The sequence below is a fragment of the Wyeomyia smithii genome, chromosome 2 (genome assembly GCF_029784165.1).
Source record: "Wyeomyia smithii strain HCP4-BCI-WySm-NY-G18 chromosome 2, ASM2978416v1, whole genome shotgun sequence".
NCBI classification, from domain to species: Eukaryota; Metazoa; Arthropoda; class Insecta; order Diptera; family Culicidae; genus Wyeomyia; species Wyeomyia smithii.
Genome location: NC_073695.1, coordinates 124362754 through 124383236, shown reverse-complemented (window position 1 = coordinate 124383236; position 20483 = coordinate 124362754). Strand labels below are relative to the sequence as shown.

Genomic DNA, 20483 nt, shown 5'->3' with positions numbered 1-20483 from the left:
TTCATCTCTTTTTTCGCATTTTGATATTTCAAAGTCACAATACTTCACATCTACTAAGACAAACTTGACATGTCAAACATTCTTATGTTCGAACGAGTTTTGACAGTTCGAATTGGAACTTTTCAGTGACAGTCGTCCAAACTTTATCTCTAGGACTTTAGTTAAAACTGGGTCAATATCTAGCGAATAAAGAAGGGTTTTGACAGCAGTTAGTGCGCTTCCAGGTTATAACGAGGCAGAGATGCCAGATGTTTTTGAAAAATGTCTGCAATTGCTCGAAAAACCGGGAAAATCTGCTCGAAATCTGAACAAAATCTATCCGTGATTCGAAAAAATTTCGCTCGCGAATACAAAAGTCTGCAAAAATCTGCACAAATTTTGAGAAAATCTGCGCAAATATAAGAAGTCCCTGACAAAAATCTGTAGAAGCTATAGAAAATCTGCAAATATCTGCAAATCAACAATCTGCAATCTGCTCACGGACTTTAAAAATCTGCGTTTTGCAGACAAATCTGCACATCTGGTATCCCTGTAACGAGGTGAGCTGGTGGAATAAAGAAATTGGGTTGCTTAGCTATTCACGGATTTCCGTTTTTTATATTATGCATTAAGTTGAAAATTGGAGTTGTCTACTCGATTTTTCTCTCATACCGTACATTATACCGCAGATAGACGTCCAAGCTAAGTTTCAAACTTGTGTAAAGTTTTTTGTAGTAGCAATCCATAACCAGATAACGCTACCAGTACCGCCAGCCTCGTGCACCAGCGAAAAAACATGTATTGTAGCGATAAGGTCACCAGGCGGCGCTAGTGTACAAGTGATTTATAACGCAATTCACTTTGAAAATTTACACGGAAATTTTGATCAACGTTGTTCTTGCTTGGACGTCTGTCTGTGATTATACCTAACGTCGGAAGTAATGCGCTGTATAGCAAATCAGATGCGCTATACAGCGCACTACTTCCGACGTTAAGTATAATGTACGGTATGAGAGTAAAATCGAATGACGCTAGTCAACAACTCCAATTTTCAATTTAATGCATAATATATCATCTAAAGGGGGTGATTTTCTGAACGTGTTTTTTTAAAAACTTTATATCATTATCCTTCGATTTTAAAATGAAGAATAGAAATTCGCTCTAAATCACTACAATGACAGTTGGTATATGGGCGAACAGTCATTGTAGCGATTTCGAGCAGTTTTATATCGTGATTTTAAAAGTGAAGGGCAACAATAGAAACTTTTTTTAAATCACGTTTTACTAAGAGATTGCAGATCTTTCAGATGATATAAAAAACTGATATAGCTAAACAACCCAATTCGCTAATAGTTTAGGGTAGTTGTCCGTTTGCTGGAATTTTATTCGATTGTTCGAGTGTTTATAACACTTTCTGCTTTTGTTTGCTTATGCTGATACACCCTTTTGCTCATTTACACTTTACAATTTGTACTGTACAGTCCCATAGTGTATGGAGAGTCGCGTATTACTCTACCTTGCTCAAACATTCTTTGGCATTTAGCGTAATTGGGCTTGAAGATATATAAAACAAAACGAGAAAAAATACTCTCACAACTTTTCTCTCTTTTGCTATGTCACCTACGGAAAGAATACACGTATACATTCAAACCAGGTCTTGAATCGTCGACGAGAATTGTAGGTTTGTCAAGTTGATCATCATTGCTGCTTGCTCAATATGAATTTGAGAAGAGAACCAACTGGACGCCATTGTGAAAATAATAAATTTTGAGGTGAAGTGTAGTATTAAATTTGTGATATTAAATGAAGACTGTGCTAATTAAGGTAAGCTGGATAAGATATTTTAGTGTGTCGATTGCTTATAGTAAATAAATCAAATATCTCTATTTTGAAACAAAGACTTAAGTGTAAACGGGTGGGATTGATTCAGTGAAAAGTAAGGCGTTAAAGATAGATTCCATTAATGGGTAATTTTTACAATAGAACAATGAAACTTATATGTTTTTAGTGTACCAAAATATTACCGGTAATAACTTTTTTTCTTGAAAAATGGATTTAAATATTCTGGATAATGAACGTCCGCCATTTTGTTTTATGCTGGCTTTGTTCATTTTCGGAAAATCGGCCATAATTGTATTTTTCGCTGTAATGAGATTCGTTTTTCCTTTGTGTGCGTTTGGGCAAATGAAGTTCAGCACTACAATCCTGGTGGTGGTGAACCTTTTCTAGGCCGTGAAAAAAGTTTAGTGGTATGGAAAATATGCCCCGTAGGCAACTTGAGACATTTGGTATGTGCTGAGTGTTGTATGTTTTCATCCAGCTTCAAATTAGAAGTTCCAGTTGTCGAAGTGAGTATACATTATGGGGAATACGTTCAGTCGAAGAAGAAATACCAGGTTTGAATCTGGGTTTATATGCGGTAGGTGGCGGAGAATCGAAACAGGATTAAAACATGCGCTAAGAGAAGAGCGGGAACACAGTATTCTCGCTACATTTTTAACAGGCAATGTAAGAATACGTTGAACCACTTCATGTTGAGACACAGGTGCTAGTAGCTGTATGTGCTAGATGTTGTAAATTACCTGTTCAAGATAAATCATTTAAATGTTATGATGTCATACTTCAGTTCAAGTGAGTGTGATGTATAGCAAATTTAAACATAAAAAATTCTGAACATGTGAGGCAATTGATATAAATGTCAATGAATGGGTGGAATTTCTTGATTTTGTTTTTGTATGTTACTCGATTTTCTCATAAAATAATAATATGAATAATGTTGCTTCTGTATTCAAATTAGCTATTCGAAAAATATTACAAAACAACAATCCCACGTGTACAAAATTGGATAATTTATAATAAAATCTTGTTTTATGTTTCACTTCATGTAGTTTGACATATTTTCAAAAAATGTGATATTTTGTGCAAAAATCTGAAGATTGGCTTATTTGTTATTTGAAAGTTTCAATAGCTAATTTCAACAAATGTCGAAATTATGTTGCGAATGTCTAATTGGAGTCAACAGAGACTGCGTGACCACCTTTTTTCGGACGCTAGAAAACTCATTGGGACCAGACTAAATATCAGAAAATTAAAGAAATTTCAAAGTTATTCAATGAATCACAGATCAGTAGCAGTACTGTGGTTCATGCGGCATATTTTTCATGAGGCAGAGAATTCATTTTTCGATCAGGGAAAACTGGAAAACAATTGAGGAACATTTTTTAACCGAGACGTGATTCTTTTTGAAACGTCTCTTTAGCGCCAACAAGGTTTTTTTAGCATAAAAGATTAATGCGGTACCTTCACTGTTTGGTTTTGTGTCCGATCGAACAGTTTTTTTTACTGGGATTTCAGAGTTGCGTTCATTTACGTTGCACATTTTTGCGCTGAGTGCTGAAAAATATCAGGAAAATTGATGTTATATTCCAGGGAATATAAGGGAAAGTCAGGGAATTTTATTGTGAAAACTTTTTCGCCACCCTGAATTCTTCGCAATTATTTAATTTCGATATCAATAAACGAGATGTTTCAACCGCCATAGTGTGCGAGAAGAAGTGATACGTTTGGCGTCGTAATAAAATAGGAACTATTTACTGTGTTTGTTCGTGGACATTCCTCAGATGAACATTGACGGGATTGACTGGTTTTTGGCTGTTCACGAGAGATGTATAAAGCTTAGATGTATTGTTTTCTTGCAATTTGCGTAAACCAGGCGAGTTAAACCGTGTTTGCATGAGTTATTAACATTGTCATGGTAAAACCACAAGCCATTTTCTTCAAAGCGCGACTTGATTGATGGTTCGGTTTTCTGGCTGACTGGTATCATTTAGAACATGTACGCGTCACCTTCGTTGATTGCGAGCAACTTATTTGAATAGGCTTGGAAAAGTAACTTTGTATGTGTATGGTAAGTTTGATATAAGTACATGCTTGATTCAAGGTCAATTTATACTAGAGTATAGTTAGCGTAATAAATTGCCAAATGAAACATTTTATTTGTTTTTTTATTGCTTAGATTCTATAAAACGTAACTTAAGAAATAGTTACGTGAATAATGGTGTTGTTGTTTGTGCAGCATGGCGAAAACAGAAAAATAAAAATTTTTCAAAAATATACATGTACCGTTAAACGACGCGACTTGCAACACGTTTCAGTTTCCATTCATCATCACTTTTCAATGAATGATGGTATTTTTTTTGTACTCTGGGGAAGTTTCAATGGATGTATATACTCGCAAATAAATATGTAGGAGGAAATATTTCAAATACTTAACTTTCTAAACAAATCAAAATGATGGGTGTTGCAAGTAATTCCACCTGCGTGGTGACTTGCAACACTTGATGAATCCAATAAAATAATAACTTAAGAACACCTTGGTACAAAGTTATCCTGTAGTGCAAGGGAAACCAGTAAAGATGATGATAAAACGATTATACATCGGCCTTTGCAGCCACCCTGTGGACGAATAATTTTGAGAAAGTTGATTGCTTCGAAGCATTAACAATAATATTTTATGTTATTACCGCTTAAATGTATTTATTTTTTATTAGACGCAGAATCCTTAGTGATAATCAATTTCAAAGAAATTTAAAAATTAGGTTGAGTATTTATACCCGAAAAACCATCAAAAAAGCATATTTTAGCCAAATTAATACACAAAGACAATGAGTACAATGTAAACAAAACATCGGTGATGATAGGTGTCACTGCTTATGTTTATGCGCACGGGAAAAATAAAAACCTTGAATGTCAACAAGTTGCTCCGTTTAACAAGACGTATCATCCTTAACGGTAGGAGTTAGATCAACAACACTAGAAAGCAGAGCCGGATTTGAAGTGAAGGCAGGGAACCCGGGCCCCACATTCTGGGGACCTCCACAAATTAAGAAAACAAAACCTATTCTGTTTCACAAACTAAGAAACCAAAACCTACACCTGTTATATTTTGAGTCTAATGATTTCGAACGCAACTAGGGAAAGATCATTATCGAAGATGAATTCGATTTAAAATAGGTAGCATACACACCAAATTTTCATTGCTGGAAACCAGCAAAATTTTGCTGATTTTTAGTGTGCTGTGTTTCCAGCAATCTGTTCAGCAAAATGAAATTTGCTGGTTATTCAGTAATGCTCAATTGCAATAAAAGTTACAGATCGTCTGCTGCATGTTCAGTAAAACAAAATACAACTTGCTGGTTGTCAGCTATAACAATATTCAGCAAAGCATAAAACAATTTGCTGGTTAACCAGTTAGTTCAAGGGAACCATGTTTCCCTCAGGCACCAGCTTCAATCGGATCATAGCCGAATTACTGTTGAACTAGAGATGTATGATTATCATTTCAACTTTTAGGTTCATCTAGCCCAACAGTGATTTAGCTATGGTCCCATATCCGCTATCAGGAGCTTAGTGATGATCCCGTACTAGCTGCACAGCGACTTGGCGCGTTTTACTAATGACAGCTTGACGTAAATTTTTTTGACACCAATTCTTTCGCTGGATTCCAGCAAACATTCATATACTGTTTTCTGTTCAGCAAATAGTTTTGCTGTATTTCCGCGAATTACTGAAACGATTATTGGTTTTCAGTAATTTTATCAATGAAATACTGGTTTACAGCAAAAATAAAATTACTGAACGAAATTCAGTGAATTATAGAACTGAATTACAGTAAACTTTTGGAAAAAAAGATGCGAATCAGTAAACAAGTGGTTTGCTGATACACTTTCAGCAATGTACTTTGCTGAACCATAAAGAGAAATTTTGGTGTGTATGGCTATGGAGAAAGAAAGGCTGTCAAATTTGGCATTACGATATACTGAAGGAATTGATTTCTGATTATATAATTGATGTTTTCCAGCGAGAAACCATGTAAAGAGATGTTTTAAAAGTTTCTGTCCCATGTTTGTTAACTTTCAAAAACAACTGACAAAAATATATACATACGATGAATAAATGGTTTTGTTTTATTTTGGGAACCCTAACAAGACTTGCGGGCCCCGGGTCCCAGTAATTGTAACTGTCTCTGTTAGAAAATGATTGATATTTGAAAAATACAACACTGCTAAGAAATATTTGAGGAGGTTGTTTATAAGACACGACCGCAGAGTTAACGTAGAATACGACAGCCTGGCTTATGTCAACGTATTTCTTGGAATAGGTTTGGGAATACACAAATCGGTCTAAAAAGGTTAATTGTGTTTGTCAATGCCATTCATTGAAAACTGAAGAATTGATTTCAACATTGCAAATTTTTTATTTAGTTCTGAATGATTGACAGTAATAATTAAATTCTAGGTAATTTGTTTGCAATTATATCTGAAAATTTTAATCGCTATACTACAAGCCACGCGTACGCTATATAGCAAGCCACACACGCTATAGACATGCACGGACACGCTACAGACATGCATACACGCTATAAACCTACACACACGTTATATAGCTGTCTCGCTATAAACATACACATACGCTATACAGCTAGCCACGCACGCTATATAGAAAGCCACGCTCGCTAGCCACACACCTTATATAGCTAGCGACACACGCTATAGATATTCACACATGTTATGTGCAAACACCCTATATACATACGCTGGATGATGGTGGCTTCTCAAACCACCTGGCGGTGCGAGTCTTTCAGTTTCGGGCTGTATTCACCCAACGATATCTGAATTAGATTACCGCTGGTGGGGTTCAACTCAGATCGAAGGGAAGCCGAACTGAAAGAGATAGGAACTGTAGCTAACCACTACCACCGCCCCTGTTGCCCACTGCTGATCCACGTTGCCTTCGCCTACTGCCATCGGTGTTAATGTCCGCTGCTGCTGCCTGCTGCTAGTAAACTGATTTGCTTGAGGAGTACTAGGTACTCCATTCTGTCGTCCTTTTTAGGGAAAGGCAGCAAGCGACCAATCAAAAGTCGATATTTGCGTTTCGATAATGTTCAACAATTTTCAATAGTACAATAGTTCGAACAATCAGATTACAATTTTCTGTATTTGGACGGGTGCTTTAAATGATTTTCCAATCGATTGCTGTTAAAATGAAAGAAATCGTTGGAAACTGACTGAGTTTAAAACGTTTGAAATTGAACAATTTTCGTGGCGCTCTCGATGCTTTCGGTTGTGAAATTGGATCCCTGTATTGAAGTATGATCCCTGTATATGTTGCCGTAAGACGTATTCTAAAATGCTCATTTAGGAAGGATGGGGGTAAGATGGACAGGGTGGGTAAGACAGACATGTGACTTGTTCTAAGGCTCTGCGATTTTTTTGCGAAATTGCCCCGGTAATTTTTCCACCAAGTTAGTTGATGATTTTCGAACCACCCTTTCAATGTTTACATTTGTCAAAAGTGTAAAAAATTTACAAATTTTGAAAACAGGCTACGAGTTCGCGTTCGGATGTAATTTCTGCGTGTCAGGTAATAAGATTTTTTTCACACCATTTCCCACATTTTTTCGGTGTTGGTCCATTTTCTGGTTATTTAAAACATGTCTGACCTATACGTGAAGAGATACAGGTAAAGTATATTGTCATTGAAAAACTATGACAGTTTAAAAATGTTGTGTACTGGTGGGGTAAGACGGTCCACCACCAGGGTGGGTAAGATGGACAGTGTTTATAGTATTTTTTCCTTCAAATTAGTGTATGCTTCGATTGCATCCATCAAACGTGCACCGAAAGTCATTGGGCCGCTGTTCGAAGCGAAGAGGACTGCGAAATGTCGGTTCATGCTACCGCGGTATAGTGCGGCATCCCTATGACCACTTCGAAGATTTTTTTCTTTTCCATTAAAAACTTCTGTCTAAAATTGATAATGGTTTAAGATTTAATACACTGCATAATAAATAACTATTGTTGTTTCATAAAACTATTCAGTTTAATAATATGGAAACTACCTTTAAAAAACTGATACAGGATGACCCTTCGAAACCCTGTTTTCGGAGTGTGACCAGAATCATCGAAAACCCTCAAAATATCCTTCAAGTGTGTTTGCATTTCACGTTTTGTTGATCTATAACATGAAAAAAGCTGAACTCGTCGTTTATTGCTAATTTCCTTTACATGTCCGTCTTACTCATACCACTTGTCCGTTTCACCCGCACACTCAAAAAAAAAACGAATTTGTAATCAACTTTTTATTGTTTCCAAAAGAACATGGGAAACGATTTTCAATTGCAAAACCAAATACTACGCATCGAGGTGCTTGTGTCAACCTATAATGTAAGGGGTTAAGAACCCAAAAAATATGTTGTTTCACACGTAAAAACTTACTGTTTCCTTAACATGTCCGTCTTGACACCCCCCACCCCCCCTGAGAACGTACAATAAGCTCGCTTTTTACGCGCTTTTTTTACGCGGGTTCCGTTATTACGCGGTTTTTTTAGCGGATTCCGGAATTTAAGCGGAGTCCAGAATATACGCGGTTTTTTTACGCGAATTCCGGAATTTACGCGTTTTTTTTACGCGGAACGTATCCCCCGCGTAAAAAGCGACTTCAGTGTATTGTGATTGATTGTGATTAATATTTCCAAGCTTTCAAAGTGACAAAATTCACTTAACAGCAGAAAGAAACGTTAACACAGGGTGGCGAAAAACTGGAAAGTTAAGGAATGTTAGGAAATTTAATCTTCAATCGGGAATATCAGGGAAAACTGAAAATTACATGAAGTTCAATTTAAAAAAAATCTTTCGCTACCCTGTTAATAACAATACAAAAAAGAAAATATAACTGGGTCGTATAACAGTAGCTTCGACGAGTAACTCACTCATTTCATTTGAAATACATGGGCGAGTCGGGCAGAAAAATTATTATCTACAACTTTACCGAAGACGTTACACCTATCAAACAAACCGTTATGGCTCAAAAATGGAATTTTCATATAGCTTCTCTAAAATGAGTCGTGTTTCGAAAAATTGAATCAGTACCACAAAATGGCATCTTTCGCCTATAGAAACGTCTATGCAAAGTTTCAGCTAAATCAAAAAAGATCGATTGAATTGGCTACCCGTTTTTTTTTTTGTGGAATTGCACTCCTGTAACAGCTACTGTAAATTGTACTTTCAATCTTATTCAAAAACTTTTCGACTAACTTTAAATATTACCGAATAGCATTTCAGCGTCATATTTGCAATTATACATAAAAATATATGAATAAATAGTACTAAGAAGTTCCATAAAACAATAAAATTACTCCTTTCACGTTAAAAAAAATTGTTTACATCTAAGTTTGCATATCTTTTGGCAAGAATAAATCTTTTAAAAATTTGATTGTTATTTTGTTTTTTTATTAGTTTATTCGGTGCTTTTGAAGGATTCGTCAATTTGATCATTAAGGGGTCGGTGTTTAATATCAGTGGATATGAAAATAATAATCTATCTTTCATAAAAAAACGAAGCCATTTTAACAGCTTATAATATTATAACCAAAAATCTGCGGCAACTTGCAGAACTTTGAACGCCGATTACTCGAAATAATGTTTTTCGGCGCTTGATTCGGTTTGACTGTGCACGCCGATTCAATGTAATCAGCAGGGGCGACTCGTGGCTGTTGAACCTACCTGTTTAACTAGAAATTCTGAAAATAGAGTTTGGGGAAGTAATTACAATTTTATCCGTGAATAAAAGCAAGCAATTCCCTTTGTTACTATTTAAAAATAAAACTAAAAAATAAGAAAATAAGAGCATGAATTTGGATTTTGGATTCATTTTTTGCCTGACGTCCCCATGTGCATTGCACAGGTTGCACCTATGGACGAGTCGCCCCTGGTAATCAGAGAGAATATTGTTTTCTTTTTTATTATTTGTAAAAAAATCATTCCTGCATTTTTGTTTATGCACTTATTTCTTGAGGTTTCGACTCCAGTTCCGTCAAGTTTGTCCTGATATCGTCAGGGGATGCATCCTAAGAGCGGTAATTTCTTGCATGATGATTCTCATGAGAATCTTGCAAAAGATTAGTTCTCTATGACTTTATTAACCCCCCGGACGATATTAGGACAAACCTGACGGCAATAGAGCCGATACCCTATATAATTACACTGGGGTCGCTTTTTACGCGGGTTGTTTTTATGCGTTTTTTGAACGGGATATTTTTACAATAACGCGGAATATTTTTACTCGATTCGGAAGATGGTTTGTACGCGGTATCAAATAAGTTTAGTATAAATATATCTAATCTAATCATTTAAATGCGGTACAACCAACCGCGTAGAAAGCGACCTCATTGTAAATTCTTTTAAGAAGGGGCTTATGCGTACACAAAAAAACTACGTATCTTTTTTCCCGAAACTTCACGCTTTTTCGGCATATCCTCTTTAGCATTATATTAACCGGAACATCTGGCTCCAGAAAGCTGGAAGAAGAATCCGACAAATAATCACCACTGAATAAAAGGACGCCACATCGTATGCCTCGTCTTGTTCTGTGGGGTGATTAGTACAGTTGCCTCAAAACGTGGATACGGAACGTTTTCCGAACATCGCAATATTACTGCATTTTCTAGCGTAGCATGTTTAGTTCTTCCGGGAGTTAGCATGGGGTGCGTTCTGGAAGCAAGGATTCCTGGTGCCTCAATTGAACTAATGTTGCGCATGTTCGATCCTTCGAGCTTGGGTTTAATGGTTATGTACAGTTTCCCCCGTGGCATGGTGCTTCTAAAAAAACAGACATGTTTGCAGTTTCGGTAGACCGTTGGAGAACCCTATTCTAGAATAAAAGAGGGGTTACGTTGTGCTGATGGATCGGGCCGATATGAAGGGATGTAAGGGCAGCGATTTTGTTTTGTTTTGGGGTGAAATTGAATAGGGAATAATACCTCACACTAATACATGCATGTGCAACGGGCGGTACGTAGTTTGTATGTTGTGCGTTCATTGGACATTTTGAAGGGTGACCGTTGTGCTTTAGGTTGTACATCACAAAGCCTGTCTAATTTTTGTTCACATTTGATTGGTCGGATTATATTTGAACTTATTTTTTTCCACAGTATACAACATACAGTAGCAAACGTACGGAAATTTTAGACGAACATTTCCTAAATTTGTAATTTCCAAGTTCAAAACATCGAAACATTTGTATTTTTTTTAAATTTATTTATTTATAATTTATATTATTTAAATAGCAGCAGTTCTGTACTATTATATTTTGGGCAGCATTCATTTTACTTTCCGTAAGTAGGTTCTTTCTTCGTAAAATTGAACTCAATCAGTCGATGCTAATACTACAAATCGAGCACATTTGGTAGCGATGAAAGTGCAATGTACGTGCAGGCACCTCTTACTACAGTTAAAGCTACCACAGCACAGCGAAGCAAGGAAAAAATAAGAAGAAATAAGCTTCCTCGAATCCTACGACGACCAGTTGGAATTTCACCATTTTTCTTCGTGCGGTGTTTTTTTTTCTTCATTTGGATCTCATTTTTTCAGTTATGGTACGAACTATGAAGGCGTGATGATCAAGTTTGTTTTCTCAGCGTCGCATCCTTCTCTTCTCTGTTTTCAACTACTTTACTGTTGTCAAAAAGACTGATGATTTTAGCACGAGGTATTGCTCGGTACATTCAGTGAGATGAATAATCAAAAAGGCTTATTTGGTCGTCTGTTTTGTTGCCTAAAAATCAAATATAAGCTTTTATGGGTTTTAGTTTTTTCGGGGGGTAGGTAATAATCGTTGAAAATCTGTCCACGTGGTATGTGGATGGCCCCTTGTCGCCCAACACGTTTAAGGTGAAACGGGATTGTGGTCTTTTCCTATACAATTTTGAGGTTAGAGTTTTCTCTACTTTTGTAGTTTGAGCGTAAAAAAATCGGCTTCCACTAAATATAAACAGCACTCATATTGCTACTTCAGGCATGCAACAGTTGTGAAAACAATTAATAAAAGTTTCATACGTAGTCTTCATAAATCAAGAGAAAATTAGATTGCAAAATTCGAGTTGATCGCGACCACGTCCCGTTTCACCTTAAACGCAATAATCTATGCAATTGGTCGAAGTTCTGTGCAAAAAAAAACAAATTTTGGTAAAAGTTGTGCCTGTATTTTCTGCTAAATATAATTTCTAACTATAAATTTATAAATTACGTATATTGACGTTTTGGAAACAGTCAGAATTTATGGTTGTGTACTTTAAATGGATCTCGAATAGTTTCACGTCAATGATTGTATCTATTCACCGTATATGAAACGATTGCGCCAAATGATTACATCTTTCTAATGATTCTTAGTACTTCCATTTTAAACCCTATATTATCTTTGAAAAACAAACCCATAAGTAATCTTGTCATGTAAAAATATACTAGTTAAGCAACATTACCAACTGCTTTCGAATAAAATCTGAAAGTTTAATTTGCGTTGCTGTTGGTAAATGATTCACAATAATAATCTACCCTGTCTTAAGCCCTGTTTCAAGGTATATCTTATACTCTATAATACTTCCTAAAATGCCCCTTATTGAAGCATGAGACCAAGACCAACCGCTGATTCTTCTTTTGTCCATATCTACCTGAAATCCCGAACTTCTCCAGTTGTCCCCATCGATGTACTACGAACGTGTTCCGCACACTATCGTATCATGCCTTGTTTTTATTACAGATGTGCGATGGTTTCATTTCTATAATGTATATACACTACTCGACTTGCCTGCGGTGGAGGAAATATTTTATGAGCTTATATTTTTCATGCTCCGAATTGGTTGGTGCTGTTGAATGAAGAGTAAGCAGCTGCCTCAAACTCTTGAAGCACGAACGCAGCAGAGCGGAGAATAGAAACGATGTAGAGAGCCTTCGATACAAAATCAACAAAAAGTACTGGAAGCTCGACAGGGATTGTGTTTTTATGAGGTCGTTTTGCAAATGTATTGGAGGTAAAAGCATACAGTCATTTGAATTTTGCCTTTAAAGTTGCTACCACTCTACACACCCTGCAAGAGCAACGGGCGCATCATATATGTTGGTGACAGTAGGCGTATTGTTCTCAGTGCTGCCGGCTTGATATGATTTTTTGAAAGTTTATGTTACCAGTTTTCCCGGTAAAATCTATGCGAGATAAGATTAGCGTACTAAATTTAAAAATGAATGTTTCATTTATTCCTGCTTAAAAAATATGTTGGCTCAAAAATTATTGCGTAAATTAGAATCAGGCTGATGTTATACTGCGTATGTGTCTTTTCTCACAGTGATCGTGAGTAGCGGCGCGAAGCGATTCGTCTTGCCGTGCTTCAATCAACAGCTCTACTAGGTACTGGAAAAATATTTTTTTCTTATTCTCATGTTAAAACCAAACAAATAGCACCTCCGTAGTCTCGAATTTAACGTTACACAACGAATACCCAAACATTAAGAATGATGCTTAACATTTTTTTTTTTTGTTCAAGCAGTGCAATGAATGAAACTTTTATGTTCCTGGGTGGTTATGGTGGCTGGCAACCCTGCGTTTTATGTGGATTTAATTTACGTGCTTCCCGATGACGGGATTCTTTTGATGGTAGTAGTTACTCCTAGCTGGCCCAGTGTTTGTATGCTTTTAGAGCCGATTAACCACTCTGCTGCAGCTGCTTTTAGCTGTGTTGCTGGTAATAGCAGTAGTCATCGCCGCGTCGTCGTTGTTTTTGGTTGGCGCTTTGGTGTGCTCATGTCGCTGAAGTACCTAGCTACAGCAAAAAAAAAGGAAAAGAGCAAAAATAACATTGCAAAAAGAAGAGTATATTTTCAGTGACTACTAAGAGAGATTACGTCTTTGTACATTCGCTATCGTGCGTTGAAAGAGTGGTTGGGTTGATCGTAGAGGGCTTTCAGTGGCGACAAGTATTCATTCTGGGTGCCATAAAATTTAGTGCTTTACAACACAGTTAGTGCTAAGGGAGTAAAATCAACAGAAAGAAGATTGGAACAGAGTGGAAACGTTCATGTATGTGATACTTTCCTGCTGTGTAGTGTGCCTTGCATGCTTGCTTAACTGAAAAGCAGCACGAACTTACATAGGATGATGTGCTGCGATTAAGTGGGTCGCCATTTTCTTCAACTTTTCCGTTCGTGGTTGATGAAAAATAGCGCTTCTGTGTTGTGAATCAGGAAAATAAGTTAAGCAGCAAAATTGATTTTCGAAGTAAGTTTAATTTTTTTGTACTATCATTCATTCAATTATGTAAAACTTTTATGTTAGTTTTTCCCCCAGCTTTGTTTTCCAAAATCGGTTTTCATACTTTGTTGAAACAATTTAAAATACAGTGCAAATACCTTTATGTGGGTCACATGTAAAGGTGGATGATTTTGAACGTAATTTTCTTTCGCTTCACCTCGTATTGTAATTTCAAATGCGTTGTTCATTGTTGCTGTGTATGTATCGTAGAAGGGAGTAGTTCGAAGGGTCATAACTTCCATAAATTGAGTTTTCCCTTATTTCAAGGCCAGTCGGTTAAATTGCATTGAAAATTCAATGATTTTTATTTTACGCATCGTTGTGCATCAAATTATATTTATCAAATTATGGGTAAAAAATGCGTCACTATTGCTTCGGTACAAGTTCATTCGGTATATTTTATTCCCTTGTGATTGAACTTGCAAAATCGCATGTAGGAGGTGATTTTTACTGTCGGTCTTGCTCTCATATTTTCCATAGCCTTCATTCACTGTTGGATTGGTTTGCGAGATACTTGCTGGTGTTCTTGCACACTAATACGCGTTTTTTGCACTTATACATGTTCTATGTACCTTGCATAGTGTGTGAATGAAATTATGTTTGTATTGTGGAAGTATTTAGCGGAAACTAAGTTCAGAACCATTCCTTACAATGTGTGCAGATCGTGTACCTTTCTCGCCACCGCTAAGAACTACAAAATTTGAGTGTCAGGCCAACTTCAAAAGTTGACGTTATATTCTTGTTTTCTAAAATATTTTTACTATTTGCGAAATTTTTTAGTAATAAAGTTTTGTCAATAATAAAACAAAGCAAAAATGGAAATACACTATTAAACCTGAAAAGATATTTTTATGTGCATAAAAAGATAATCATGCGTCAAATTGATTCCCGTTTGAAATGATTGAAAATGCTACTTTCTTTATAAATTATCGATGAATGGTCATTACGGTGTAAACAAATCGATTAATAACAAAAAGGTAGGATTTAATGTTTCATTATTGATTAAGAAAAAGCCCAATAAACTGACGCTCTATTAGAAGAAAACGCAACATTGCTGAAAGCGAGGAGTCAAATTGGTGCAGCGTATCTTTCCAGGGTTAAAGAAAAATGCATGGATATTTTTGTTACTTTTAGGAACATGTTGTTCTAAGCGTTTGACACACTGTTTCCTCTAATTGATCCGGTGACGCTTCTCAATAACAATTGCTTATAGTAATATACGTTCTTGATTTTTGGTACTTTTTCGTCAAAAGTATCGTGAGTGTTTGCATTAACACAAATATCTCTTTTCTACAAATTATCATTAATAATAATCACGTTTTTCCGTTTTTTTTTATATTTTGGTTACAGTTTCACATGGTATGCATGGTTAACGCGTTTATATGAGTACTAAAAAAATGTTACTGTCTTTAAGAAGGAATGATTTTTCAAGATTTTTTTACATTTAAAACTATCAGTACACGATATCGATTTTTGTTGCTTATCCTGAGTATGTAATATTTGAAGATTGTAATAACAAAATAAAACATTCAAAAAATTAAAATCCGATTATGGCGCCAAGGTTGATGTTTTCAAAACGGCCTCCCTTTTTTTACCTTCTCTTGCCACATTGCCGATACGCAATTTATATATCAATCAGCGTTATCCGTTGATCCTATATTTATGGAAATATATATTTTTCAGAACCAACAAATATAAACAGGAACAAACACAATGGATGATGATCAGCAGTTCTGTCTTCGATGGAACAATCACCAGAGCACACTCATCTCCGTGTTCGATACCCTGCTGGAGAATGGAACATTGGTTGATTGCACATTGGCGGCTGAAGGAAAATTCCTGAAAGCCCATAAAGTTGTTCTCTCCGCGTGTAGTCCTTATTTCGCGGTAAGTATTTCCATTGAAAAACATTCTCGTCGGGTTTGACATTTAATTGTTAATGTTAATTTAAACAGGCACTATTATCGCAACAATACGATAAGCACCCCATCTTCATACTCAAAGATGTGAAATTTCAAGAGCTCCGGGCCATGATGGATTACATGTATCGTGGTGAAGTCAATATATCTCAAGATCAGCTGGCTGCACTTCTGAAGGCCGCAGAATCCCTGCAAATCAAAGGATTGTCCGACAATCGGGGATCGTCCTCTGCTGCGCCGTCACAACAGTCGAAGCCACCGCATGGCGAAACCTCAGCAACTAAAACGCTACCGCCACCAGTACCTGCGAACAAGGTAGTAATTTTGTATTTTGATTGTTTGTTGTTATTCATTTTTTTGGTTGTTCTCTTTTTCAGGCTTCAGGTTTAACTATCGAAAATAAAAGGCCTTTGAAACCGGAATTGTTAGATTCGGACGTGTCTGGATCGAGGGAAGGCTCTGCTAGTCCAACATCGCGCAAGCGTAAAAAAATTCGGCGAAGAAGTGTTGATAATAATAACCTAATAGGTTAGTACAGTAGTTTCATTAATTCGATTTGCACTTCAAAAAGAAATACGTTCGGTATGTCATAAATTTTAACTGACTATGTCTCTATTGAGACAAACTTGTTTAATTAATTGGTAGGATATACCAGTGCGAAAATGCCAAGGCTTTGAAATTGTTTTTGTGAGATACGCATATCGACAATAATATTTAACCTTCATTTTTTCTAAGACTTTAGAGCTAAGTAAAATTAAATCATAGATTTTGTTGTTCATTTTTTTAGTTAGTCTGTTCAAAGATGGGAATTCAATAAATTGATAAAAACTAATAATAATTTATTGATTTCTCATTCTCTAACACATTACATTAAGAACTCAATTTCACTTAACCCACTGTAATGTGTACCATTCACAGGCATTCAATGATCAAGTAGTAGCAATTAGTTGCAGTTCAATATCTCAGAAAATTGACATACCAAAGTTTTGTAGTGATAAATGCTTGATTCAATGCTTTCTTTTAATTTGATGAGAAATAATTTCTTTTTTTGTTTGTAGATAATCATGACCAGCATTCAAATTCCTCATCACATTCAATGCACACCTCCTTGCAATCGCAAGCGCTGGCCTTAACGTCATCGTCGACTGTGGCTGGTGTCCCCACAAGCAACAACACTGCTACCTCCCTTTCATCTTCAAGTACGGCACCCTCGAACAGTGCGAATGTGTTAGCCACGCCCGCTTCTGTAGCGGCGGCTGCAGCAGTTGCCCTTAAAAAGACTGACTCCGTTCAACAGCAGCAGGTTGCTGAAGCGTTAAAGTTACAATTGGTGAAACATCAACACCAGCAAAGTCAGCAACAGTCACAACAGCAGCAACAGCAATCGCAACAGCAACAGGTACATCACACAGATGAAGACGAACGGAGCGGTACAGAACAGGGCGACGGACAGGGCGAGCCTGACTCGGACGATATGGATGAAGCTCCACAAGCCAAACGCCACCAGTCACAGAGTACCGCGATAATAGCAGAGGGAACTGACAGTAAATCAATTAACCAGTCCGAGTTAATGATTGAACCAAAAAACGAATATGACGACGGCCAAGATGAAAATGTGGAGGATTTAACACTAGATGAGGAAGAATTGCTGGACGATTTGGATCAAGCAGGACCCAGTCATGGTGGCGAAGGATCTAGTCAAGGTAGTACCATCGAAGAATTCCAGATCGCAAGTAGTTCAATCTATATTGAACATTTACTTCATTGTCAGGTTATGCACAGTGGCAAATGGAACGGGAACAGAACGAAGCGTTCATGGCTGCCCAGGACGCTGTCGGTGGACAACATCGAGACGCACAAGGTAAGCTAATTTTCTTATACTGACAGCTACGATGCACAAAACATTCGGGATGTAAAGAGAGAGTGTGGCACCATAGTTTCTTCGAGGCGGATGAGAAAATTTACCAAACGCAGTTGCGAAGTGGTTTTGAGCGCGGCACGTCTATTACTTAAATCATCCTTATTTCATTACACTAAGTGGGCATATTATAGGAATGTCTATTACCATATACGTGCCGTAAAACGAAATCTTTATTAACATTGAAATTTGTTGCTTGCGCTTGGAATTGTTAATGATCACATGGTCGAAACGGTGCACCGATCATTTGGTGTCCATTGATAAAGGTGTAAACTCTTTTTCTCGATAGTTTTATGGATCGTACGTCGATAATGTTTTCTCTTTTAATAATGATTTTGCAAAAAAAAGAATGAATTAAAACAATTATAGAGAAAATGCGAGAAAAAACAACCAACATGTAACCCAGAATAGCAAACAAAATACACTTAGGTACATCTTATATGTTTTGCCTTTGTGGCTCGAACAGGCTGTGTTGCGTTAACATTGCTGACGAAAAAGATTAAAGTCATAAAATTTATTTACATTCTCTCAACGCGCACAGCAAGAGCAAGCAAGGGAGCGCCATTCCAAGATGAACAAGCAAAAAATTTTGCATACACAAATTGCAGTAAACAGTGTATATGAAACGAACGAATCTGCAGGCGCGTAGGTGGAGCTTGACATTTACAATTATTTATAATGCTTATTGGTTATTTTTATGTCCATGTATGCCCCCAAATGTGTCCAGAGGACAAATCTTCAACTCTCTCAAGCACAGTTCGTTGTGTTGTCCACTGTAACCAATTGTGGAATCTATCTGAATGAAGTCGATGTACATTCATTATATATGTAATTTGCTGTATTGCAGGCACTGGTACGAACCTTAGAAAAAAGCTGAGCATGCTGAAGTATTTAAAGCTTTTAAAGAAGTCGTAAAATGACATACATTTACTGTTTTCTTTCGCTATTTGCATTCGCCATTACGTACACAGTTTACATGTTATATTCAACCTTCATGCAGTAATAACCTTGCACAAATTGATCTCCGTTTGATGCTATTTGTATTATTACTTTACTTTTTTTACAATCTACCTTCGCCAAGCCTGCATTAGTATTAACGACTTCGCCAATTCTACAGGAGTGTACATTTTAAACACTAGTACTGAATGTAATCGTAAGTTGCTTGGGCTGCAAATGAGCATTAAATAACGCAAGCAAAATTGATTGAATTGTATAAATTATTCGTTACAACAATGTGTCATCGTTTATTATCAAAAAGAGATAAAGTTGGTTATTTTTTCTCGTTAGTATTGTTGCTGTGTTCTACTAGTAATCAACTATGTATCATTTGAGTACTCATTGGTGGTTGTGTAGCATTAATTTTTGTTTACATATTCTGTTCCATTTTTCTTTGCCATCCCTTCATTGTTAGCAAAAAATCCAGCACTCACGATTAAAGATCGTTTTTACAATGGTATCATATTGATTTCTTTAACTTGAGCATAACAATGATAAACTATTTTTAATCGTATGTGCTTTTTTCGGCTCTTACTGATGATCTATTAAAGCCCTCTTACACTTTGCTCTCAACAGTGTATTCCCTGTGTCCTAAAAAACTTGAAAAGCAAAACTGTAACATATATACACAGTTGTTTATCCTATTTTTGGTTATTTTTTTAGATTTTTTTTTATTTGGTATAGGTTTGGTCTACAAATATTTTTTTTAGTTTGGTTCTACTTCGTTAGTTGGGTGTGTGGTGTAGCTATTTAGTTGATTGATTTGATTACTTGCCATTACTGCTAATCCCTTAGCATTTAATTTCGCATGCCTTCCTAATATCATTTATCAAAAGTATTGTTTTTAGAACATCGAAACATAAACACACTACACATACGATTGTGGATTACATGTTTTGCAATTACTGTTAATCTTCCGAATATCATTTATCGAAAGTATTGATTTCATAACATCGAAACACAAACACACTACACATATTACTATGGATTGCAATGTGTTTTGCAATTATCGTGCATTTCGAAGACAATCGCGTAAAAAAACACAAACGAAAAAAGTTGCAAAATACTCGAAAACTTGACACAGAAATGACTGTACCAAATAATGTAGTGTAATAATGATCATCATTTAAAGATGCTCATTTCACAAAGAAACGATGGCAACTTATAATGAGCGTATCAAAGATAATTTTTAAAAATTTGCATTCAATTATGTTGACAATTTTTATTGACTTATTTAAAAAACATTAAGATTTAATAGGCTGTCAATCGCGTTTCTTTGGTGTTCGAATCCGTTTTTGTCAAGTTAAAGCGCTCATGTCAAATTTTGTCATGTCGTCCTGTAATGAATGAGTTGCTGTATCCTAATACTTCACTGAAGTGTACACCAGATACCATCAAGATCCAGTATTAATATGCATGAGAATTCCAGGAATGCAGCCGTTTTGTAGCTGCAAATTTTAAATAATTTGCAGTGAGGTAATTTAATACAGGTAAACAGCATGCACGCGGCAAAGCTTACGTGGCAAACC

General features: G+C 36.3%; 1 protein-coding gene across 23 annotated transcripts in view; it reads left to right on the top strand.

Moving 5' to 3' along the window:
- Positions 1-1643: 1643 nt before the first annotated feature.
- The window catches only part of LOC129721632 (longitudinals lacking protein, isoforms A/B/D/L), a 93281-nt gene continuing 74441 nt past the window's right edge, over positions 1644-20483 (top strand). For 22 of the 23 annotated variants that reach the window (XR_008727441.1, XR_008727439.1, XM_055674403.1 and 19 more), the window contains exons 1-6: positions 1644-1803; positions 15805-16008; positions 16077-16355; positions 16418-16568; positions 17099-17743; positions 17812-17901. Coding sequence is in view for 21 of the 23 variants with exons in the window: in XM_055674403.1 (XP_055530378.1) it covers positions 15835-16008; positions 16077-16355; positions 16418-16568; positions 17099-17743; positions 17812-17901 (1339 nt within the window). In the remaining 2 variants the exon portion in view is untranslated. Of the gene's footprint in view, positions 1804-13573; positions 14089-15804; positions 16009-16076; positions 16356-16417; positions 16569-17098; positions 17744-17811; positions 17902-20483 lie in introns of those variants that run through there. The other variant, XM_055674394.1, reaches the window with a different exon arrangement.